This window comes from Lissotriton vulgaris, chromosome 1_1 (genome assembly GCF_964263255.1).
Source record: "Lissotriton vulgaris chromosome 1_1, aLisVul1.2, whole genome shotgun sequence".
NCBI classification, from domain to species: domain Eukaryota; kingdom Metazoa; phylum Chordata; class Amphibia; order Caudata; family Salamandridae; genus Lissotriton; species Lissotriton vulgaris.
The window spans coordinates 435,826,277-435,851,863 of NC_141685.1; the positions used below are offsets into that span (position 1 = coordinate 435,826,277).

The 25,587-nt window shown below is 45.6% G+C and overlaps 1 protein-coding gene across 3 annotated transcripts in view; it reads right to left on the minus strand.

Moving 5' to 3' along the window:
• Positions 1–613: 613 nt before the first annotated feature.
• The window catches only part of LOC147747314 (cytochrome P450 2J2-like), a 389,228-nt gene continuing 364,254 nt past the window's right edge, over positions 614–25,587 (minus strand). For 2 of the 3 annotated variants that reach the window (XM_086953084.1, XM_086953068.1), the window contains 2 exons: positions 6,767–6,932; positions 614–3,431 (listed from right to left, as the gene is read on the minus strand). In XM_086953084.1, coding sequence (XP_086809210.1) covers positions 3,250–3,431; positions 6,767–6,932 — 348 coding nt within the window. In that variant the 3' untranslated portion in view covers positions 614–3,249. The remainder of the gene's footprint in view (positions 3,432–6,766; positions 6,933–25,587) is intronic. The other variant, XM_086953076.1, reaches the window with a different exon arrangement.

The following is a 25,587-nucleotide window of genomic DNA, read 5'->3' on the forward strand; positions in this document are numbered from 1 at the left end:
ACGCCAAAGTGAAACTCCAGCCCGACTGCTTGCAATGACAACAGGATCTTTGCACTATAGCAACAACCATCTGCACCACCCAGCCTGCTCTTTGTTTTGCATTGGCAACCCTGAGCGACACTCCTCTGCTCCTCCACCACGAACTGGACTATTTGCGCTGGACTGAGAAGGTAACTTTTCGGCGGGACTAACCTGGTCCCTCTATCCAACTCTTGCCCCATTGTGGTCCACCTGAACTTGTGCTTTTCTCCTGATCTCGCAAGCCCAAATAGTCCTCAGTGGCTCTTTGGGATTTTTGATGCTATTGTCACAAAATCTTTTTAAAATCCTAAACTCTGGTTCTACTGATTAAATTGTTGTAGCTATTGTATCAATTACATTTTTCTCTATCTTTCTAAATTGGTTTGGGGTTTTTCTTGTTGTGTGATTTCACTTTATTACAGTTTGAAGTGCTGCATTAATACTTTACACATTGCCTCTAAGTCATGTCTGACTGCTCTGTGCCAAGCCACCAGAGGGTTGAGCACAGGTTATTTTGGGGTGTGCTTGTGCCTCACCCTGAAAAGTTTCACACCCTTCTGCCAGAAATCCACAATCACGTGAGGCATATCTCTCATTTAACCACAGAGGTAAGGTTTTAATTCGAACACATCATTTTCCATGTATTCACCCCAAGAACATAAGTGAGAAATGTGCATTATTTTTTTTAATTTATTCAAGAGAACATGCATTGCACTGTGTTTTACAAAACCAAACGTTTAATGTCCCAGGTCATAGTGGGAGCTGCAGAAAGTAAACAGGACAATGTTTACTTTCTGCTCTTAGCATTGGCTTTTCCACCTCTGAGGTCAGGGTTTACAAAGGCAGTGTCATATGTCACAAGGGGCAAGCCAGAGGTCGCAGCTGCAACCCCTGGCAACCACTAAATGATGGCCATTATAGTGCATTGAGTGGGAGAGCGTGGGAAAACATTGTCTAACTTTTACACAAGAACTACCAGTCCATCAAGAAAAATGCAGCATAAGGTAAGGCAGTTTAGTGTCACTTAAAAACTGGACAAGAGGTAATATGAGATGGAAGCATTACAATTGCTCAAAATCTATGAATATAAATATGTTTTATAATAGATACCTGAAGATGTGTGTAATGATATAAAAAAAATAAGGATAGTAGAAACTGCTGCAAGAAATATCTTATCATGTCTTCAAAATAGACAAAAATACCGTACCTAATTAAATTACATTGTTTACAATATTAACTTTGAAGCCCAGATTTCATATATGTGTAAAACACACTGACGGGCAATAGAGGCAGCATGTCTGTATTGATAGTGAACTGTACTGGTTCACAACATTATTCCCTTTCTAGTGTGCAAATCATGGGCCTCATTATGATGCCGGTGGGACCAGAACCATCACCTGTGGGTGGGGGTCAGAAAGACCGACCGCCATGGATCTGACAGGCTCAAGGAGTCAATCGGTCCGTCGGAGGGACTTGTATCCTTACAACTGTGGCGTTGCCTGCTCATACACCTCCATAGGGATTACAATGTCCCTTACTGCCTGCCAATTCATGGCGGTTAACCTACCATGAAAAATCAGGAAGAAAGGCACACTGGGGACCCGTAGAGGGCCCCACTTCTCCTCTGGCCGTCTGACATGGGCCCTCTGGGGCACCTATGGTTTCCCTTACTTATCCCTGCACTATGTGGTAGGCACCGCATGGTGCCTGCCACATAGAGCAGGGGTATGTACAGAGTGTATCCTCTGTACTGCAGCATGTGCAGCAGCCCACAGCACACGCCCAATACAAAACATGCAGATCGCATCCTATGTCATATGGCGGAACCGCCCACAGGCAGTCAGGCAGTCCCATTTCCAAAACGATGCCAGTCGGACCAAAGTCCGACCGCCATCATAATGAAGCCCTATATTTTTAGCTCGCTAATATTTATACAAACATACACCAATACAGCACTATAAGTCACCTACTGACATTTTTTAAAGTGATAGCCCTTTTTTAAGAACAATGCCTGTTCTTTACCAGTTTGAGGATTGAGATTATCAGAAACACTTCAAAGGTAATTTGATTGATTTTATGATCAGCAGGGTGAAGCAATGGTTTCAAAATTGAGAGATATTTGTATCAAAAATTTACTACGTGGAATATTTCTAAAATCTATTTTTTTCAATTTTCTCAGCTGTTACAAAAGCATATAATCTGCCAACCCCCGTAGAGGCGGTTAGAAACCTAGGCGTTATGCTGTACTCAGATCTCTCTGGCAAGACCCAAGTCAACAAGGTAACGGGAAGGTGCTTTGGCATATTAAAAGTTCTCCGAAAGGTGTTGGATCTTCTTCCTACCGAAGCCAGAAAAACCATAGTCCATGCATTGGTGACACCCCATTTGGACTATGGGAATGCCCTCCTGATTGGGCTCAGTCAGAAGGGCCTACAGCAACTACAATGCGTGCAGAACGCTGCCGCACGACTGGTGCTCGGACTCCCAAGAAGAACTTCTGCCAAAGCTGCCCTGTCCAGACTCCATTGGCTACCAGTCAAGGAGAGGATTAAGTTTAAAACCCTTTGTTATGCCCACTGCATCGCTCAGGACAAAGGTCCTGAGTACTTAAAAAATCTCCTTACTATACATCGTCCGACCAGGAATCTAAGATCATCTGGCATGATGCTATTCAAACTCCCCCGAATCATCAGAGCCAAAATGGGAGGAAGATCCTTTAGGTATTTAGCCTCTAAACACTGGAATGCGCTCCGGCTTCACCTGCGGATGGAGGCATCCGAACTGAGATTTAGGACAAAACTGAAAACGTATTTGTTCCCCAACATGTAATCCCACTCAGCTTCTTTTGCCACAGCTCCTCTGGATTTCTGTATTGTATTAGCAGTTAGCGCGGGGACACACAGTTCTGTGCAGCCAGGCGCTTTATAAAATGTTCTATTATTATATAAATCATTTGGTCTAAATACATATTATTTGGATTTTATTATACTAAAATATAATGGGCTAATCAGTCAACATATATTGTTTTCTATTTGCATTGTTCTGGTTAATAATATTCTGATAGGACAATTTTAATTTCACAAACTTGTTAACCTCTTAACATTGATGAGAATACCTCTGCTATCAAGACAACAATCCAGTTGAACTCTGGAAATCTTCACTGAGATCCAAGGTGCAATATCATAAAAAATAAAAAATAAATGATTGAATAGATTAATTTCAATGCCTTTAGTAGCGAGGAATAGCACAAATCTTGTAAGGAAGTGGAGATAGTGTGAGTCCAAGTGTGAATTTAGAAACAATTAATTGGACATCCTTGGGTGACTTAAAGCTGAACCTTTGGAGAAGAGTGGTGAAGTAGAGGAAGAGCTCCATTTTTGCCAACTGTTCTCCAAGACAGACACGGTTTCCTAAAAATAAGCAGACAATATACAAATCAGCGAAAGATAAAAGTAGTGGCTAGGGAGATGGCAGCTTTATTCCACTGTGTTTATATATTCGACAATAATTCTGCATTTTATAATCACCACATGCATTGCTTGCAATATAGTGTTAATTTTCATATATAATTATTCACAGTCCCATTCCCTATTACTGTTATGAAATGCATATGTTCATTAAATCTTTGTGAGCTGAACAGACATAATGGAAAAAATAACACAAAGGTGTATGCCAGCGACCCAACTGACAATCACACAATTGTTCATGATTTCAGTAATCCCATCCAGCCTTGACCCTCCTCCCAATGTATTAGCTTTTTGGACAGTTCAGGAGGAGAGGGTTTGCATGGAGTAGGAGAGGAGAGGAGACACAGTCAGGTACTCAAGAAACGTGTGTTATTTCACCAACTAATTATTCATGAAGGACACTACCATGGAAGTGTCAAATAGTCCAGGCCTAGGATGTAGCAGGTGATCACCTAATTTACAAAACAACGAATTTTACAATAACTTTGTTATCCCTTACATCTTAAATAAATTTAATAGAGCATCCTTTGACAAAAAGCAAAATGTTGGCTAATTGTAATTAGTTCTAACTCTGGGCGTAGTTTGCGTAGTAGCGATACGCGTAGGTACGCGAAGTGCACTTCACACTATGCAAGCTAAGCGAATGGTGTAGTGTGGCAGGGAAAATGCTGTTCGCACTGATTGCACAGTGCCAGATGCTTGTCCGCACTGTGCAATCATTGCAAACGGCATCTTGCACAGTGCAAGTGGTAGTTTTCTGCCGCTCGAGTTGATTTGTACCCGAGCCGCAGCTTTCTCAACTCGGACTGGTAGTTTCTCATCACGAGCGGTCCAGAGTATACGCGACCACTCGCAATGAGAAACCTGACCTCCCCGCATTGAGAATCTCGCCAGGAGGTTTATTTTCCAAGCTCGAGATCGGCAACTTGATGTTGCTGATCGCGAACGAGGAAAAAGTCTCGCCGGGATGTTGATTTTGCTCGCTGGCGGTCGCCAACATGACGTTGAGGACCGCGAGCAAGCGAAAAAATGCCTGCTATGCATTTTTGCACTGTGCTACATACAATTCGCGTAGCGCGTAGTAGCACAAACTACGCATGCTCTGCGAGCGTAGCATAGTCCTATGCCCAGGGTTAATTAGTTCTAAAAACTATTTTTTTAAATTAACATGTTTGTATATATATGCATTTCCTGAAAAAAACAAAGGTTAAAGTGGAGTTATACGTAAGTAACGTGGTAAGATTTTAACTTGCATTAAAAAACCTTTGACATTCACAGCAGAAAACATTTGAAGGGGGATAAATATAGGTCTTCTAATGATCAAAAAAGTTTTAAACCCATAAAACCCACTGAAAATCACAAGTTATATGTAAACAACCCAAATATAACTTGCATCACCGTAGTTTTCAGCTATCATTAGTTTCATAATATGTGATGTCATAAGCAGTGCCTGAAAGCTGTGTATGTATACTTATGTAATCTACATATAACTAGTGGAATTCAGTGTTTTTTTCTCGGTAATATTAGAATTGCTAAGTATAGCTTCATTTTTTTCTCTGTAAGAAATCTTTGTGATAATCCAAGAAGTCACTCCACCCTGGACTCCCCCAGGTGTTTAGTTTTCAGAAATGTCTGGGATTAGTAGGTTTCCCTCGGTAGCGGATGAGTCAGGGCCCCTAATCAGCAGCTACCTAAATTGTAATCAAACAAAAACATTGACTTTCCTGGGTGAAATATGATCTTTTCAGGTTGCTCTTTAGGGTGTTTTGTGTCATCGACACTAAGCCCTGCGACACAAGTGGGGTGCTGATTCTATCACGTGAGTTGTAGGAATGCACAATAGTACAACATTTGTTATTATTATTTGGATTTCTGTACATTTGTACCTTCCAAATGTAAGCCAGTGTGCAAGAAAGAAGGAGCTCTGCAAAAGGCCCTGAACAAATATTCACTGTTTCTAAACTCAATATTTTGTGTATGGTGCAGAAATACATATGTGTTCTTCATACCCATTTTTCATTGTTTACATTTCATCATAAAATTGCTAGGTAGTCGGTACACAATATAAAATCACTCTTAGGCACAGCTCAGTTGGCTCTGGGTATCACATGTTTTTAGAGAATCTACAGACCTTTTATATCACCACGAACAGAAAGGTCAGTCCGACGTAAAAGTGTACTGATTTTGTAAATTAGCCATTGTGACAAAAGTTACAGATGAAAATATTGTCCCAAATAGGTTTTTTTTCCTTATCATTTGTCCTTATTTTTATATTTCAATCTTTGAGGAATCCATGAGACATCTACATATATTAACCCTTGCTAAATTCAGAATGTTGCCTACATTTCTGAAATGTAGAGCTTTCCAGGCTCACCCATGGGATTTGCACCTGTTTCCACCATAAATTCCAAGTAAGCTGAAATCACAAAAAATCAGAAAAATTAACTACCTTTCAGAAAAAAGGCAAAAACTGTGGTAAATAAAAGTGTTTTTTCATGCAACTGCACTTGCTCTGGAAAGCTGGTTAGATGGTGATGCTAGTAGACCAAACCTTTTGTTTATTACATTTTTAGAAAGAAAATATGCTTTCTTATGCAGCTCCATCAAAATATATACAAAAACCCTGGGTACCTTTAGCATCCCAATATTGCTGGAAAAAGTACACAAATTTTGGGTAAATACCTTATGTGGAAAAGTTATGAAGGCGTAAGCATGAAGTACCCCAAATAGCAAAAAAGGGGCTTAGCCTTTTAGCAGGGAAAGGCTTCGCAGCAAAAGAGTTAAAAAGAGGTTTAAATAGGTCGCAATTTATTAAAATAGAAAAATTTGGTTAATGTAGATTATGTTTTGCAAAAGTTATTTTTGCAAAAGGTGTTTTGCGATTTTATCCCATGGAAAATTAGGTCCTACTGGTGACTGCTTAATACACAGTTCATGTTGCTTGTATCGCACTGTAATTAATAATTTGACACTTCGTGATAGATGTTTTGGCAACAATAATGTATTGCCATTATATTGTGAAGGCGTGTGTTGTAGTTGGAAGACAGTACAGTCTGGAACTACTAAGGTAGGAGATTTGTTTTTGTTTAGGTTTCAGAAAAAGCAATTATGTCCTGTACAGGTTTCATCCTCCCTCTAACTCCAAATCTCTCCCCGCTTACACTCCAGACAACACTCCAAAATTGTATTACATCATTCTCTCTCACCATTCCAGATGCCCCCTGAGACATACAGATGCATGAAAAACACAGAATAGTACACAATGTTTTACCACTCACCACATAAACTAATGATTTCCATCTTACCAATCAAGAAAGGCAGAAAAGCGTCACGCTTCTTAAATTCGCCATTTTCCAGGAAATGTTCCGGGTTAAAGATGTCAGGGGTTTTCCACTCATTCTTATCGTACAGAACCGATGGCATATTTGCCAGCACAGTAGTTCCCTGAAGATTGAATAGACATGAGTTAATATACTGGCTTTAATTGTTCTTCATAGGTGGAGAAAATCTAATGAAAATTCTCTACTGCAGAACTTCAGTATATAGACAGAGAGGGCGATCTCTTTTTCTGAGAATGTTTGATAGGGGTAGGAAGAAAAAGGCGTACAATATGAACACTGAAGGCTTATTCAATTGGCTACTTCTAGTTACAAACTCTGAGAGCTTGAGGGCAGGTGGTAAGATTAGAGTTTGCTGCGCAAACACTTTTATGACTAGGACATGTCCTTTCAGCACCAAACACTGCAAATCAACACCCATTTATAACAACCCAGGTAGCCAAGCCTTTTGACTCTGTTATAAAAATATATAGCAAAAACGAACAATTATGATGGCTACTCTAGACAACAGAATACTGCATTTAGATTATCAGTATCTTGAGTGTAAATTGAAAAAGGCAGGTTTTCAATCACTTCCTATGGAATTAGTATCCTCCTTTGAGCAAAATAGTGAGAATCTTAATTCTCTCAAAGCTCGATTGAAATCCAGACTTTTGTAGTGAAGTACCAGAGGGATTCGAAATGCACATTAAAAAAACTGGCAACCTGGAGTCTTTTTAATGACTAACAGCAAATCTCTTCAAGCAGTACTACCTCTGCATACAGAAGTGCTTTTGTTACCAACCTGACTATAAATGATCAGACTCGTATCACTGGGATCTTAAACAAAGTTCAGCACTCAGATGCCCCTCAGCAAAGATAGATCAATACAGCTACATACAAATCTACACCGGTGCCTCCTCCCCATGTATTTTATGAATGTCACATTTACACCTAAATTACTGAAGCAAAAATTAAAAGGAGGATAGATGGATTTCCTGTCAAATAATTTTTTTCGTAAAATATTACATTTATAAAGGTATATGCCCTGTAGTCACTATATAACACTTGGACCATGGATAGGAAGGATAAATATTCACCATATTATCTCAAAGCCTTCCAATAAACCCTATCCAAATCCAACAACATCTTTTCCACATCCAAGCCAATGTCTCAAAAGCTGGGTAAACTCTCCAGCATACGCACGATAATACACAAAAATTATATTTTAATGAGGATACGCACTCCTTGGAAAATCCTTTCTAGTCTGCCCGTTTCATTTTGGTCAACAAGGTTTTAATATAGATGTGAGCATATTGCTGCTCACTGAGCATGATTTGTGAAAGAGCAATTGATCCTCTCCTTAGGGTTGCATTTCTATGTAGTATATAAAGCAAATGTGTTGACAAACACAAACACAGAAAGGGCTGAAATCTTTTGGAGATGACTGCAGGGTGTATTTCAGAGTTATAAAAGTGGTGTATCCAACATAATATAATAAGTGATCCAGTTAGAAACATAAAAACTGATGTTGTGTCATTGAACCAAATAGCCTGGCATTGACAATCATATTTTTGATTCCTGTATGCAGGTTTGACCAGGGCTTTACCTTCTATGAAAGCATCCTAAGGCTACCAGTTGTCGGTCACGGTGACCTTGTAACATGATCAGTCTTTAAGGGTATGCACCTGTTACAACGCATTTTTTACTCCGCACTACCATTACAACGCGACTTTTACAACGCATACCATTACAACGCATTGCGCTGGGGGGCGCTCTAGGATAGGAAATAAGTATAATTTACTATCCAACACCTTCCCTAGGGTCCACGGGGACTGGAGTTAGAATAGTAAATTATACTTACCACTATCCAGCACCCCAAAGCGCTATGCGTTGTAATGGTATGCGTTGTAATGGTCGCGTTGTAATGGTAGGTAGTTGTAACGGTATGCGGAGTAACGTCATACATCCGTCTTTAAGCCAGTAGTTGCTACTGCCATTGACCAACATCACTGAACATTGATTGGAACATCAAGTGACACCCAACTACCATTGAGCTACAGTTTTGAGAATCCAATGCTAATTTTAGAGATAAGTGACAAAGCATGGCAGCCTCAGATCCTTAAGAAACTGAGTGATGGAATGACGCTTGAATTAATCTTATCCACTGGCAATGGCACAGTCAGCATTCCAGTCCTTCTTTAATAGCCCACTGTGCCTCTCTAGACAGAGACCTGCCATGTACCTCATGCTCACTGTGCCATTGGACTCAGGCTGCAGCTCAGTGATGAGGCCAAAGTAGGCCAAACTTGGTCTGTGGTTGCTTTTGATGCCATCTGGAAGAGACTAAGCATGGCAGTTTGGCCTGGTCTATTCCCATCAGAGCAGGAAGAAGAAGATTGATTGGATATGGCTGGTCTCTGTCTAAAGAGTAATAGTGGTCTAAGAATAATGAAGTGGAATGTTGCTCTGAGTGAAGGACAGTGGCTGAGATTAGTTCAAGCATTCCTTCTGTTACTTTGTTGCTTGTTGCAATCTCTCATCACCATAATTTTATATCTTTCATCATATGGGTAATATTCTTTTAAATTATTTTTTTCGATGAATACAAAGTTTGAGTACATTAAAGACATCACCTACGTTTTAAGAGTGAACAAAATATCTGGGTTCTTGCTGTTTGATCTGCCTGCTTGAGAGCCATAGGAATGTTTTGACAAAAAGTATATTGACTGTGCCTAATGTCCAATGTGGAATGATAATTCACTACCTACCCTTTGTTCAAACTTACACCTAGAAAGACTGTGAAAAACGGGCAACAAGCAGTGTGGTAATATAAATAACTATAAAAGTTTTACAATAAATAAACAGATATGGTTTATTATGTTTACTCGGCAATGAGCCCTTGAACAAGCAAATAAAGTTCAAGGCACACTGATTATTCTTCCTAGGGACCTAAGAATGCCCGTCTGTTTATATCAAGCCTCCACTGTTCACATAGTATGTATGGAATGAAAAAGGCATGTTAATGTTTACTGTTCGAGATGTGTGAAATGCACAGTAGAGGCAGCATGTAATCCAAACAACATTTTTATTTGAGGTGAATCTTCATAGGCCCCCCAACCAAATGCACAGCCAAAGGCAGGTCCACCTTTTCCAGTCTCCACCCATCGTTTCATCACACCAACATTCCAGAGCCCCTTACATTCTAGGTGATGATGATGCCAGGTTAAGGAATCTCACATCATCACTTGGATACAGAACACCACATCACCTCCCTCAACCAATGCAAACCCCCATCATATTAGACAATTAAAATAATCTAAGTATAAACAAGCAAAAGACATGGTTATAAAGTAACAAATGCTGTGTTGTTTCACCAAGAACAACCATATGACCACACAAATAAAAGGCATGCATAAGACTTCTGTGAAACATAGACTCGTAGACACACAGGCTTCCTCTGAACTCATTGAGGTCTCACATTGTGATTCCCTAATGGAGCCTGCAAGGAGCTATTACATGTCTCACACATGGGATCCAATGAACTTCCCTAATCCTTCTCCACAGGGTAGAATTTAGCTACCTTGTTAAGGTTCCATACCCTGTGATCACTTATTTAGTGCGTTTTAAACAGTTTTACTAGCTTGAACAGTTGACTGAATTGAGACGGCTTCCCTTCTATTTTTCCTCTGCTCCTTCTTCCCACGCTCTCTCTCTTTCTCTCCACCCATCCACATTACCATCCTGATCATCCACTTTCCTCCTGCTTTCAATCACCCTCCCTGGAATAGTCTCACAACTAGGAATAACTGAAAGGGTAGGACCTCAGTAGTAGAGTGTGGTCTTAAGAGACATTCACGCACCTTTCTTCTCAGTTCATTCTCCCACTACACATCACACACCAAAGACTGCTGAGGGTTTCCTTAAGCATCTTGTAAAGCACTCTATGACACCACTGGACTCAAGGTGGCACAATGTTGCCTTCTTATGCTTGATCCTTCTGTCTTACAAGTAAGTTTCAACCACTTCAGAGGTTAACTGGGCACCATTATTGGTGAGCACAGAGGAGGGGAAAGTCTCCCTCTCAAATAGTTCCTCCAGAAACGTTATTGCTTCTCTGGACTCTACTGAGTTTATGATCTTGATCTCTGGCCACCCAGAATATATGTCTATACAAACAATGACATACCTATCACAAGACTTCACCCTGATGGGTCCTAAAATGTCTATGGCTATGTCACCCCAAAGCCCATTTGCCTCTCCTCTTACAACCATGGCTAAGTCCTGCATTTAAGTACATTATCACTCTACAAACTCCAGACACTATCTTACTTCCCTCTCAATTAACATGTCCATTACTGCCCACCAGTAGTTCACTCTAACTCGCTCCTCTGCTTTTTAAATGCCCATATGGCTAACATGGCCATGCTCCACCAATCTCTTCCTGATATCACCTAGTGGAACCAGCTTATTCTCAACAATCAACTGTTGACAACACACAATTCGTCTTTCACTTGCCAATGCCCTAAAATCTCCTGGTCACACCTTCCTTTGGAACACCAACCACCCAAAATCAGCCCCACTACCTTCTGCAGCACATCATCATTCTGGAGTTCTCTCTTCCATTCTGACTTCTGGATGACCCCCTCCGTCACCAGATACACCTTCACTTCATTATCAAAATATTCCCCTGCAAAATGGTCTTTGTCCTTCACACTATCTTCCTCATGTGTGTGACACAGACTCAAAAAGCAGTCAGCCTGAATGTTCCATACCCAAGAGACATACAACACCTCAAAAATAAACTCCTGAAGGTAAACCACAGATTTACAGATGCAATGTGAAACTAAGTAAATGCCTTTGTTAGAGAAACTTCTTTAAGAGGCTTGTGATCTGTTTTGACCATGAACGTATGTTCCCAAAGAAACTTTATGAGCTTCCTTAAGGCTCAATAAAAACCAAAGGCTCTTTTCCCACAACCAAGTAGTTGACCTCAGCAACCCTTAAGCCTCTTGAAATGAAAAGAATCACCCTGTCATGACTGGCCTCCATCATAACCAGTGTCTCATCCCTATTGTCATGACAGCTTAAATCAGATGCACCCTCCAAGCTTTCCTTCATGTCATTAAACTCCCCCCACAAGATCTACACCACAAAAATCCATGCCAAGCAATGGCCTCAAACACATGCTTCTCTCAGCAAACCTGGGCATGGATTTATTATAAAACTCAGCCATGCCCAGGAATTTCACTAATTCCTCTTTGATTTGGGGATGTGGTATTTGATGGCACACACCAAAGCACACTTGGGTCGAATTCCATTTCCATGATCAAATGACCCAAGTACTCTAACTCCGACATGTTAAACTTGCACTTCTCAACCAAATGGCCCACATATACCAGAACATGGCTGATGCTAGCGGCAGTGGTGGCAAAAAGAAATATTGCTAGAAACTGGGGAAAAGAGGACCATCCAAGAATTAAAGACTGGAGAAATTAAATAGATTGGTGTCAACAGAAAGAAAAAACGATTGACCAGAGTAGAGTTTACCCAGCAAAGTGGGAAAAGATATGGTTGGCGTAGGAAACATATAGGGCTGAAAATGGGTGTATAAGACAGGAAAGACCACAACATAGGGAGGAGCAAGAAATAGTAGGACAGGGTGTGTGAATGAATGAAATGTACTGGTATTTGTACTGTGTATAAGATTGATAATACCTGTGTCCAGACTCTTGTGAAGGTGCACTAATTATCTGTTTAATGAAAAGAATCTATAAAAAAAGTTGCACTTAAATTTTAATGTTAGTCCACTCTTCTGCAACCTCCTCAGCACCTCACACAACCTCTCGTCATACTCACCACGATCATTTCCGTACAACAGTATGTGATAGACCTTCACCCCTTTAGCATCTTAAAAATTATCTCCATGGCCCTTTGAGAAACCGATGCTACAAAAAACAAACCAAAACGGCATCCAGAGAAATCTGAAGATGTCAAAGGGAGCGACAAAAGTGGTAGTTCCTTGGAAGAAGGATGAAGCTTGAGCTGGTGATAAGCCAATGTAAGACCTAGTGAGGAAAAATGCTTGGCACCATTGAGGGAATTTAACAAGACAATGATATTTGGAAGAGGGTAACGTTCCACAACAACAGACTTGTTAAGTTCTCTAAGGTCCAAGCGAAACCTGGCCTCACCACTGGCCTTGCTTGCCATCACAACTGGAGCAATCCACTCTGATGCTTCAACTTCCTGGATAATGCCATTGTCCACCAACATATCTATTACCACCTTTATACTTTGCCTGAACACCTCACACCTTGGCAGCTTTTGGTTGTGCCCCAGTTTTCAGTTGATCAAGTACATATGTTCCTTGAGACAACCCAAACCTTTCCTTTAGAATGAGTGTTATCTTCGTGCCTGATAACACTCATTCTGACGTGCTCCCCAATTACAAGCATACAGTCTTCCGTTTGTAGTAAGGTTACTGCCCCAATTGCACTATCATGATCATCAACATAATCACACCCAACATCACATACTTTTTTGTCCTGTTTGCAGAACTGCAACACGTCGCGAAGTGGACCTTCCTCCCACACTTGTTACATACCACCTTCCACCCGAATATCAACAGGTCTGGGAACAATGGAATACACTGGAGTAAGTATATTGATGACATCTTAATTGTATGGAAAGGAACAGAAGAAAGTGCTAAGGTGTTCCTAAACAAGATTGAAGTCAATGACTTCAACCTACATTTCACAAGCACAATAAGTAAAACCGAAGTAAACTTTCTTGATCTCACTGTATATGTATAACAAACTGGAAACAAAACTCTATTGAAAGCCAACCTCAGGTAACACCCTATTACACTCAACCAGCTTTAATCCTCATAGTCTAATTAGAAGCATCACCATTGGTGAAAGTTTATGGGTGAGGTATAATTGGAGTGAAATAACTGAGGAGAACATAGCATTGGAGGACCTGGCAATTAGATTTAAGGCCAGGGGCTACACATGCACCTGCATAGAGGAAGAAAAAGCAAAGCAAAATTAAGATCTAGAGATTTAAGAGATAAGAAACTAAGCAGCAATCTGAGATCAATCCACATTTCAGAATTATTATCACTTACAATAGACACGGAAGGAGCAGTATGATCCATAATTAAAAAGTACTGGTATTTAATAAGGAATGATCCCATATTAGGTAAGGTGGCACCAAGAAGACCGGGAGTATTATTCAGGAGAGCCAAAGTGAGAAGGGAAGACCTGGTTAAGAGTAGCCCTGAATGCAAACCATCAAAAACAACTTGGCTCAATCAAAACACTGGCTTCAGAAAATGTGGTAAATGCAAGGCGTGCCAAAATGGCAAAAATGTCGCTCATTATAACTCGCCTTTAACACAAAATTTGAAGCACATAAAAGGTCAGTTTAACTGTAAAGCCAACTACGCAGTATATGGGGAGTACTATGCTCCCACTACATGAGAATTCTTCAGCACCTAAAAAACATTTAAAACTGGGAGAGAACATATCTGGTAACTCAGCACTTTGAAGAAGTACATGGAAGTGTAGGGTCAGGTGTAACGTATTATGTGGTGGACACAATTGCTGTACATTTTAGAGGAGGAGATAGAGAGAAACACAGAGGCAACTCAAATCCAGATTCATAATAGAGATGGTTGCAAAGATCCCAGGGGGCCTCAATATGGAGGAAGATTTGCACATGCACCTGTGAAGTGTATACTGTGACATTTCCCATCTAATGAAAGTCTGTTTTACATCCACACTATAGCAAACAGCTAATTGTGACTCCTCCCTAGCAACTGAATGTTTTTTTTAGTTTTTCATTGTATTTTATGATTTCTTTAAACAATTTGCACTGTACATAATATCACTTATTAGTAAAGTCACTACATGGAAGTCAGACAACAATACCATTAATATAATGCACATAAAGAAAAGGTAGTGCCTGCCCACTTGGGCTCGATTTTGAAACACATAGCAATGACATATTCGATAAATATGCTGCATTCAGTAATCCCACTTGGGGTGTATAGGTAAGCGCTAATTGCATAATCCCTATTTTTACAATAATGACGATAATGCTGGATTGAGATAATGTTTTCATATTTGCGCTTAGCAATATGAATTATAGAACCACTGTGGTATAATTTAGTATGGTGAAATGATCTGTCCAATTCAACATATGGTGAATTTAGAATGATGTACTACGTACATGCTTTTTATTTCTGAAAATTAAATTTTATTTGAAGTACATATAATGTGCAATTCATTATTGGTGAATTATTGTCAGCTATTAGGTGGTATGTCTTCACTCTGGCTTGCTCTTGTAACACGTAGCAATGACAATTGACAAATATTTTGAATTGGGTAAGTCCTCTAGGGCTGCATAGGTTAGTGCTAATAGCTTAGTGCCTATTTTTATAATATTATGATAATGATAAGCAAGATAATGTTTTAATAGATGACTTGCACTCAGCAATATGAATTATACACCCACCGCGGTGCAATTTATTACAGTGAAGTTAAGTGTCCAATTCAACCTCTGGTCAATGTAAAATGTACTATGCTATGATTTTTACTTTATTTGATGGACATATAATATGAAATCCATGCTATGGCGAATTATTGTGAGCAACCATGTAGTCTGTCTTCACTCATGATCACACGTCTGGTATCAACCTGTGTAAGTATAATAACAAAATGACGCTTCTTTATCTGTGAACAAGGCTGCAGGTCAGCCAAAACACTTCAGGGTAGCATGCCAATAAAGGCATCCTATTCAGCTTTCCGATAAGCATCGTCTTCCTTGTGGATTTACGAGGTGTTTGTGGAGAGTTTACAGACATTGCTTAATCCGTAAAAGGGGATGCGTCCTTTGTTTTGCTGCATGGCGGTGGGCAGAAAAATAGAAAACACATACATATATATATATATATATATATATATAAATATATTCACTGAAAAAACCATAGGTTTCAGGGGCGTTCTAGTTAGGAATTATCCTTTAAAAACTTCGAAATTAATTGAAAAAAACATAGGTTTCAGGGCGTTGAGATGTCATCAGTGATTTCATGAGTGATGTCACTGACCATGTCATGAGTGATGTAATATGTGACGTCATCAGCAGTGCATTGCGAGCGCACAAGTTATAGTTAGCTGAACTAACTATAACGGGGGAATTTCAATGGTTTTGTATGAGTGAAATGTCCAGCTAACTATAACATGTGTGAAACCTATGGTTTTTTCTGTGAATTTCTAAGGTTTTTTAAATGCTAATTCCTAACTATAATGTGGCTGAAACCTATGGTTCTTTCACTGAATTTCTAAGGTTTTTTAAAAATCTAATTCCTAACTATAACAAAGCTGAAACCTATGGTTTTGTCAGTGAATTTGCAAGGTTTTTTAAATGCAGATTCCTAACTATAACATGGCTGAAACCTATGTTTTTTCTGTAAATTTCAAAGGTTTCGTAAATGATAATTTTTAAATGTATTAATTGTTATTTTTTTTATACTGATTTACTACATTGTTTTTAACTATTTATTTTTAGATAATTTATTTTTTAAATTACATTACATATTTTTAATATAAATTGAAAAAATTGTTTTAAAAAATATTGAAATTGTAATATTTTTTTGTTATTTTATATATCTTTTAATTTATATATATATATATATATTATAGAGCAGGTAATGATATCCTATGGAAGTAAATTCAAGTTACTGGTAAGTATGGTTAGAATTACTTTTCAAGATCAGTAGTCGCCTTCAAGATGCAGCACTGAGGTCTCCCCTAATAACAGGTAAGTAAATCGGAATTCGTAGTTCGGCTGATTTTAGAGGAATTGTTTAAAGTTCCAAAACTCCACACTTAGAAGAATTTCCAAGTGAAACCAGTCAATGTTAGCCTATGGAAGGAAATTCAAGTTACTGTAAGTACGGTTAGAATTAGTTTTCAGGACCAGTAGTCGCCTGAAAGATGCAGCACTGAGGTCTCTTCTGATAACAGGTAAGTAAATCGGAATTCGTAATTCGGCTGATTTTAGCAGAATTTTTTAAAGTTCCAAAACTCCACACTTGAAAGAATTTCCAAGTGAATCAAGTCAATGTTAGCCTATAGAAGGAAATTCAAGTTACTGTAAGTACGGGCAGAATAACTTTTCAGGATCAGTAGTGGGCTGAAAGATGCACCACTGAGGTCTCTCCTGATAACAGGTGAGTAAATCGGAATTCGTAGTTCGGCTGATTTTAGAGGAATATTTGTACGTTTCAAAAATAGACACTTTGAAACTTTTCTGGTGAAAAACACACAATAGATTCCTATGGAAGGAAATACAAGTTACTGGTAAGTACGCTTTGATTTACTTTTCAGGGTCTGTACTGGGCTCAAAGATGCAGCACTGAGGTCTCTCGTGATAACAGGTGAGTAAATCGGTAATTTGTAGTTTGGCTGATTTTAGAGGAATATTTTGCTCAATAGTGAAGGAAGGGGGCGGGGCCTCAGGTGTCATGTGTGTAAACACGCCCTGTGGTGCATTTTAAGTAAGGGAAATAATTGCTCTTCAATCCTGAGGCCCCTGTGGGCCAACTAGCCCACCAGGTACCTCCAGTATGCGCCAGGGAGCTGCGTTGCAGAGAGGTGTTCAGAGGCCACGCCTCCTTTTTACAACACTCTGCAACGCAGCTCTGTGGCGCTTACTGGAGGTACCTGGTGGGCTAGTTGGCCCCTAGGGGACCTCTGGTTTGAAGAGGAATTAATTCCTCAACTTAAAACGCGCCAAAGCGCATGTTTGCACATATCATCTCAAGCCCTGCCCCCTACCTTCACCACTGTGCAAACGCGCCCGTAGCGCATTCTAAGTTGGGGGATTAAGTTCCCTTGCATACTTGGGGTCCCTGGGGGCCAACTAGCCCACCAGGAACCTCCAGTATGTGTCAGGGGACTGCGTTGCATAGAGGTGTAAAAAGGGGCGTGGCCACATTACACCTCTCTGCAACGCAGCCCCCTGGTGCATTTCCAGAGGGGGAACTAATTCCCCTTGAATACTGGGGGTCTCTGGGGACCAACTAGCCCTCCAGGAACCTCCAGTATGCGCCAGGGGGCTGCGTTGCACAGAGGTGTAAAAAGGGGCGTGGCCTCATTACACCTCTCTGCAACACAGCCCCCTGGCACGTTTCCAGAGTGGGAACTAAATCCCCTTGAATACTGGGGGTCCCTGGGGGCCAACTAGCCGTCCAGGAACCTCCAGTATGCGCCAGGGGGCTGCGTTGCACAGAGGTGTAAAACGGGGCGTGGCCTCATTACACCTCTCTGCAACACAGCCCCCTGGAGCGTTTTCAGAGGGGGAACTAAATCCACTTGAATACTGGGGTACCTGGGGGACAACTAGCCCACCAGGACCCTCCAGTATGTGCCAGGGGGCTGAGTTGCAGAGAGGTGTTGTTAGACGGACCGGGAGGGTCGGCCGAGATTACGGGGAGAGGTCTCCAGGGAGAGCCGTCTCCAACGACTGTACAGATAAGTAACTTCCCCCCCACAGACGGACACCACACAAGATTGAAGGTTAACGAGACTTTATATGCACTTCTTAGGTTACGTTGATATAATACAAGGAGGTCTGGACTCAGGGGTCCCCTCGGTTCTGATCTCTGGTTGAGGAAAAGGGTAGCGGGACAGTCTTAGTTACCAATGAGTTCAATAGCTCTCAATCCTCGAGCTCGGCGTGGTTGCTGATCGGGCCGTGGAGGAGCCAAGCAGGTCCCGAGATGGATGAAGGGTGGTCGGCGGGCCGTGGAGAAGCCAAGCAGGTCCCGATATGGATGAAGGATGGTCGACGGGCCGTGGAGAAGCCAAGCAGGTCCCGATGCAGATGACAGTTACAACGGTCCGCGGCCTCGCCAGCAGATCCGGACGACGGTGAAGGATGAAGGTTACGACGGCTGTGGCAGCGCCAACAGGCAGGATGATGGTGCACAGGACAGAGCTACGGCAGCGCCAGTAGTCCGTCCAGGATGAGTTCTTCTTTCGTCTCTCGACTCCAAGATACAACTGCCTTCCTGTTCTGGAGCTGCCCCAGTTATAGGGCTGGCGTGCTTTGATGTCCGGACCCTCGCACTTGGAGGTCGGGAGGTCCGGGATGAGGGAGTCCAGACACCCAGCAGGGGGGTGGAGCCAGCGCCCGGGGAGGCGATGGGCGAGCGGCACTGGCCGGGGGAGAACCATCGACACCTCTTTCTCCCATTGACTGGCCAAGTAGCTCGCTCGCCTCCTGGGTGGAGGGTGGTGCCGGAATGTCTGAGGCCGGGCTAGGCCCAGGGTTGAGGTCGATCGGGGGCCAGGCGGCCTCGTGGCGAAGTGTCCAAGATGGCGGCCCGGGCTGGGCGCGTGGGTCGGCCGTGGATCGGACCCACGAGGTTATCATGCTTGAGGGCAGGTGTCCCTGAGGGGACGTAGGACGTGCAATGGTGGTGTGTGGTGCTTGTATGACTGGCTCGGGCTTGGTCGAGCCGGGGGAGAGCGGCCCGTCATGTGGCCTGTCCAACATGCGTCCCCCCCAGCTGAAGGCGGGGAGAGTTACCCATCCTCTTGGGGACTCTCTTCGTCGAGGCGGAAAAACCGGGACAGGCCATCCGCGTTGGCGTGGTCAGACCCAGGCCGGTGTTCAACGGTAAAGTCCATACCTTGCAAGGAGATGGACCAGCGTAGCAGTTTTGGGTTTTCCCCCCGCATATGCATCAACCACTGCAGGGGTCGGTGGTCAGTCTGCACCCGGAAGTGGGTGCCAAAAAGGTAGGGTCGGAGCTTCTTGAGGGCCCATACCACAGCGAAGGCTTCCCTCTCTATGGTGCTCCAGCGTTGCTCCCGTGGTAGGAGTCTCCGGCTGATGAAGGCCACCGGTTGATCAAGGCCTTCGGTGTTCACCTGGGACAGGACCGCCCCAATGCCCTGGTCGGAGGCATCCGTCTGGACGACGAACTCCCGGCTGTAGTCTGGGGCCTGGAGTACAGGAGCGGAACACATGGCGGCCTTTAGCTGTTCGAAGGCCGCTTGACACTCTGGGGTCCAGTTCACCTTCTTGGGCTGATTTTTCGACGTGAGTTCGGTGAGAGGCCCCACGATGGTACCATAGTCTTTCACGAACCTTCGGTAGTAGCCCGTGAGGCCCAGGAAGGCTCGCACCTCAGTTTGAGTGTTAGGGGGTTGCCAGTTCTGGATGGCGGCAATTTTCAGTTGAAGAGGGGCCACTAGACCGCTTCCCACTTGGTGTCCGAGGTAGGTCACTGACCCTTGTCCAATTTGACATTTGCTGGCCTTGATCGTGAGGCCAGCTCGCTGAAGGGCTTGCAACACTGCTTGGAGGTGGTGGAGGTGCTCGGTCCAGTGGTGGCTGTACACAGCGATGTCGTCCAGGTAGGCGGCGCTGAACTCTTCGAGCCCCGCCAGGACCTGATTGACGAGCCGTTGGAACGTCGCTGGGGCATTTTTCATGCCGAAGGGCATGACCGTGAAGTGATAGTGGCCATCGGGGGTGGAGAAGGCAGAACGTTCTTGTGCTCGGGGTGTGAGGCCGATCTGCCAATATCCTGCCGTTAGATCGAAGATGCTGAGGTAGCGGGCAGCGCCCATTCGGTCGACCAGTTCATCTGCCCGGGGGATGGGGTGTGCGTCCGTTCTGGTGACTTCATTCAGGCCCCGGTAGTCGACACAGAACCGGAGTTCGGGTGTGGTTCCGGGGGCGGCTGCTTTGGGGACCAGTACGACCGGGCTGGCCCATGGACTGTCGGAGGGCTCGATGACCCCGAGCGTGAGCATCTTAGTTACTTCCGCCTGGATGCAGGCCCGTACCCGATCAGGTACGCGGTAGGCCCGGTGGCGGATAGGAGGGCTGTCTCCGGTGTCCACATCGTGCACACACCAGGAAGTGACACCTGGGGTGAGGGAGAACAGGCTGGCAAACCGTGATAGGAGGGCCTGGCACTCTTGGCGTTGTTCCTGGGAGAGGGTCTCCGAGAGTCGGACCCCATCCACGGAGCCGTCTTGCTCCTGGGTCCGCAAGAGGTCAGGGAGAGGCTCGGAGTCGTCCTCAACCCCGTTGTCTGTGGCCATCAAGAGGCTGAGTTCTGTTCGTGCAAAGTGGGGTTTCAGTCTGTTGGTGTGGAGGACTCGGAGCGGATTCCGGGCGGACTCCATATCGATCAGATAGGTGGCGGGTCCCTTGCGCTCGATTACTTTGAAGGGTCCCGTCCATTTGTCTTGGAGAGCGCACGGTTCTGTGGGGGACATTACCCAGACCTGTTGCCCCGGCTCGAATTCAATAGATGAGGCGTTCTGGTCATACCATCTCTTCATGTCCTCTTGACTGGCCTCTAGGTTGGCTTTCGCTAGGTCTCTGAACCGCTGGGACTGGTTGCGGAGGGTGAGGAGGTACCGGAAGACATCTGGAGGACTCTTGGCCGGAGGCAACTCCCAGCCTTCTTTGATCAGGCTGAGTGGCCCCCGTACTGGGTGCCCATAGAGCAGCTCGAATGGGCTGAAGCCTAGGGACTTCTGTGGGACCTCCCGGTAGGCGAAGAGGAGGCACGGCAGCAGCACGTCCCACTGGCGACGGAGGGGTTCTTCCAATCCCCCGATCATCCCTTTTAGAGTGCGATTGAACCGCTCAACAAGTCCGTTTCCTTGGGGGTGATAGGGGGTCGTGAAGCGGTAGGTGACCCCACACTGTTGCCAGAGGGACTTCATGTATTTGGAAATAAAGTTCGTGCCTCTGTCACTGACGACTTCTCGGGGGAACCCCACACGGGAGAAGATCCCCATCAGGGCCCTGCCGACCACTGGGGCTGTGACGGTCCGGAGAGGAATAGCCTCAGGGTAGCGGGTGGCGTGGTCCACTAGTACTAGGATGAAGCGATGGCCTTGTCTTGTACGTGGGTCTAGGGGTCCCACAATGTCTATTCCGACCCTCTCAAATGGGGTCGTGACTACGGGAAAGGGTTGCAGGGGGGCCTTTAATTTGCGGCCGCTCTTCCCACTGGCTTGGCACGTGGGGCAAGATCGGCAATGCTGGTGCACATCGTTTCTCATTTTTGGCCAGAAGAAGTGGGTCACTAGGCGGCTGTAGGTTTTATCTTGTCCCAGGTGCCCTGCCAGGGGGACATCGTGGGCCAGATTTAGCAGGAAGTCTCTAAAGCGGAGTGGCACCACTAGTACTCGGTTGGCCCCCAGCTCGGCGATTCGTTGCTCGCTGTACAGTAGGTCATTGTCCCAGTAGACCCAATGAGTTCCGGAGGTATCCCCTGCGCTTTGGGCGAGCGCTTGTTGTCGGAGTCCCTCAAGGGAGGGACAGGTCTTCTGCTCCTGACGAAATTGTTCTTGTGTGGGCCCCCCTTCTTGAGCCCACTGGTCGAGATTAGCAAGGTCGGAAGGTTGAGCAGGTTCGAGGGGGATGCCCTGGTCGGGGGTCTCGGCGGGGGCGACCGGAGGCGGAGGCGCCGGCCATTCTGGTTCTTCCGGGTGATGGTTGGCACGGGCGGCCATAGACCGGGTGGTGACGCACGCCCAGTCTGGGACGCCCAACATCCCCAAGTGTTCTTTTCGCTCCACGGCTGCCCACGGGGAGCTTTCCAGGTCATTTCCGAGGAGGCAGTCCACGGGGGCGTCGTCTCGGACCGTTACTTTCAACATGCCGGAGACCCCTCCCCACTCAAAGGGGACGCAGGCCATCCGACACAGACTCTCCGAGTTGTCGGCTGATCGTACAGGGCAGAGAATGTTCGGTAGATATTGTTCTGGGGTCACCAGATGACAGCGGACGGCTGTCACACTGGCCCCGGTGTCTCGAAGGGCTTCGGCCCGTTGTCCATTGATGCTCACCCATTGGCTGTACTTCTGGGTGTTAGCGGGTAGGGGGACCCGCGGGACCATGTCTCTTCCCCCTAAGCACGCGAGAGTCATGGCGGCTGGCTCCCACCCTTGATACTCTTGCTCGTCTGTTTCTGGTTCCTCGGAGATCTGTTCTTCCCCTAGTGCCGCGGCGGCCACCTGGCGGGGTCTTGGGCTCGGATACTGCGGGCAGCTTGGGTCATTTGCATAGTGGCCTACTCGTTGGCATCGGTGACATGTAACATTGGCTCTGTATCCCGGTCGCGCCGGGGTGCTGCCCCGGTTGGCCGGGGGGGTGGTGCTGGTAGTGGGGGCGGCCGGAGTGTTGTCTCTTCCTCGTCCTTGGCCCCCTCCTCCTCCTCTGGATCGGTGGTGACCATTGTTGTTCCTGTTCTGCTCGTAGGACCCATTCCGGCCCACTCGGGTGATCTCCCACCGGTCAGCTTCGGCTGCGAGCTGCCGGGGATCGGTTAACTTGCTGTCGAGGAGGTGTTGGCGTAGTTCAATGAAGCAGTTGTTGGACAGATGCTCCCATACCATCAGATTGAACAACTGCTCGTAGGTCGTGACGTTGTTCCCTCTGATCCAGCCTTCGAAGGCTCGGCTGAAGTACGTTACATAGTCCACCCAAGTTGTACCTGGAATGCGTGTGCAGTCTCGGAACCTCTGACGGTACATCTCGGGCGTGAGGCCATAGCGAGTGAGGAGGGCCGCTTTCATATGGTCGTAGGAGGTCATCTGGTGGTCTGGGAGCTGTAACAGAGTATCGCGGCCCTCATTGAGGAATTTGCCCCATAGGCCGGCTCCCCAGTCGGCTCTATCGATCCGGTGCGCAGTCATCGCGATTTCATATGCCTTAAACCATTGCTGGATGTCGTCTTCTCGAAAATATTCTCGGACCACATCCTTGGGGATGTGCACTTTTTTGTCCGTGGTCCCGGGGGTGGACGGTCTGTCGGGCACCCCTAATTCTTTATTCTGTTTGCGCAGGTTGATCTCGGCTAGGTTCCGCTCGTGCTCGTACGTTAGTCTTTTTTCCTCGAGCTCCCTTTGCCTCTGTTTCTCCTCTCTTTCTTCTCGGAGGCGAAGGTGCTCTAAGTTTATTTTTTGCTCGGCCAATTTGAGTTCTATGTCCATCTTGAGTCGGGCCATTTCAAGTTCGTGTAGTCGGGCTTTTTCTCTTTCTTGGATCTCGTCTTGCGAGAGACCCGTTCTTTGCTCTTCAGGGGCCGTGTTGGTCTTTTTCGCGGTGCTTTGCTCCGGGGCTTCGACATCCCCGGTCTCTGCCCAAGATTCTAGGGCATGCTTAAAATCGTCCTTGGTACTTAGTCCGGTGGTAGCGATACCTAGTTCGATGCAGAACTGCTTTAGTTCACGATGGCTGTATTCCTCTAGCTTTTCCATTTGGAACTTCTCAGTTGATCCGCTCTCTTTAGTCGACATTGTTGTTCGTTGTGGGGTGAGCTACTCTCTGTACGTTATGCGGTGATTCGGATCGCGCCGCTGGCCACCAATGTTAGACGGACCGGGAGGGTCGGCCGAGATTACGGGGAGAGGTCTCCAGGGAGAGCCGTCTCCAACGACTGTACAGATAAGTAACTTCCCCCCCACAGACGGACACCACACAAGATTGAAGGTTAACGAGACTTTATATGCACTTCTTAGGTTACGTTGATATAATACAAGGAGGTCTGGACTCAGGGGTCCCCTCGGTTCTGATCTCTGGTTGAGGAAAAGGGTAGCGGGACAGTCTTAGTTACCAATGAGTTCAATAGCTCTCAATCCTCGAGCTCGGCGTGGTTGCTGATCGGGCCGTGGAGGAGCCAAGCAGGTCCCGAGATGGATGAAGGGTGGTCGGCGGGCCGTGGAGAAGCCAAGCAGGTCCCGATATGGATGAAGGATGGTCGACGGGCCGTGGAGAAGCCAAGCAGGTCCCGATGCAGATGACAGTTACAACGGTCCGCGGCCTCGCCAGCAGATCCGGACGACGGTGAAGGATGAAGGTTACGACGGCTGTGGCAGCGCCAACAGGCAGGATGATGGTGCACAGGACAGAGCTACGGCAGCGCCAGTAGTCCGTCCAGGATGAGTTCTTCTTTCGTCTCTCGACTCCAAGATACAACTGCCTTCCTGTTCTGGAGCTGCCCCAGTTATAGGGCTGGCGTGCTTTGATGTCCGGACCCTCGCACTTGGAGGTCGGGAGGTCCGGGATGAGGGAGTCCAGACACCCAGCAGGGGGGTGGAGCCAGCGCCCGGGGAGGCGATGGGCGAGCGGCACTGGCCGGGGGAGAACCATCGACACCTCTTTCTCCCATTGACTGGCCAAGTAGCTCGCTCGCCTCCTGGGTGGAGGGTGGTGCCGGAATGTCTGAGGCCGGGCTAGGCCCAGGGTTGAGGTCGATCGGGGGCCAGGCGGCCTCGTGGCGAAGTGTCCAAGATGGCGGCCCGGGCTGGGCGCGTGGGTCGGCCGTGGATCGGACCCACGAGGTTATCATGCTTGAGGGCAGGTGTCCCTGAGGGGACGTAGGACGTGCAATGGTGGTGTGTGGTGCTTGTATGACTGGCTCGGGCTTGGTCGAGCCGGGGGAGAGCGGCCCGTCATGTGGCCTGTCCAACAGGTGTAAAAAGAGGCGTGGCCTCATTACACCTCTCTTCAACACAGCCCCCTGGCGCATACTGGAGGTTCCTGATGGGCTAGTTGGCCCCCAGGGACCCCAAGTATTCAAGGGGAATTACTTCCCCCTCCTCAAACGCTCCAGGGGGCATGTCTGCAGAGAAGTGCAATGAGGGGGCGTGGCCTCCGCCTCAATCCCATTTTTTTAAATTTACTTTTAAGAAAGGGGGCCCGTGTAGCCCCCCTTCTTTTTCTTTTTTTTTTGG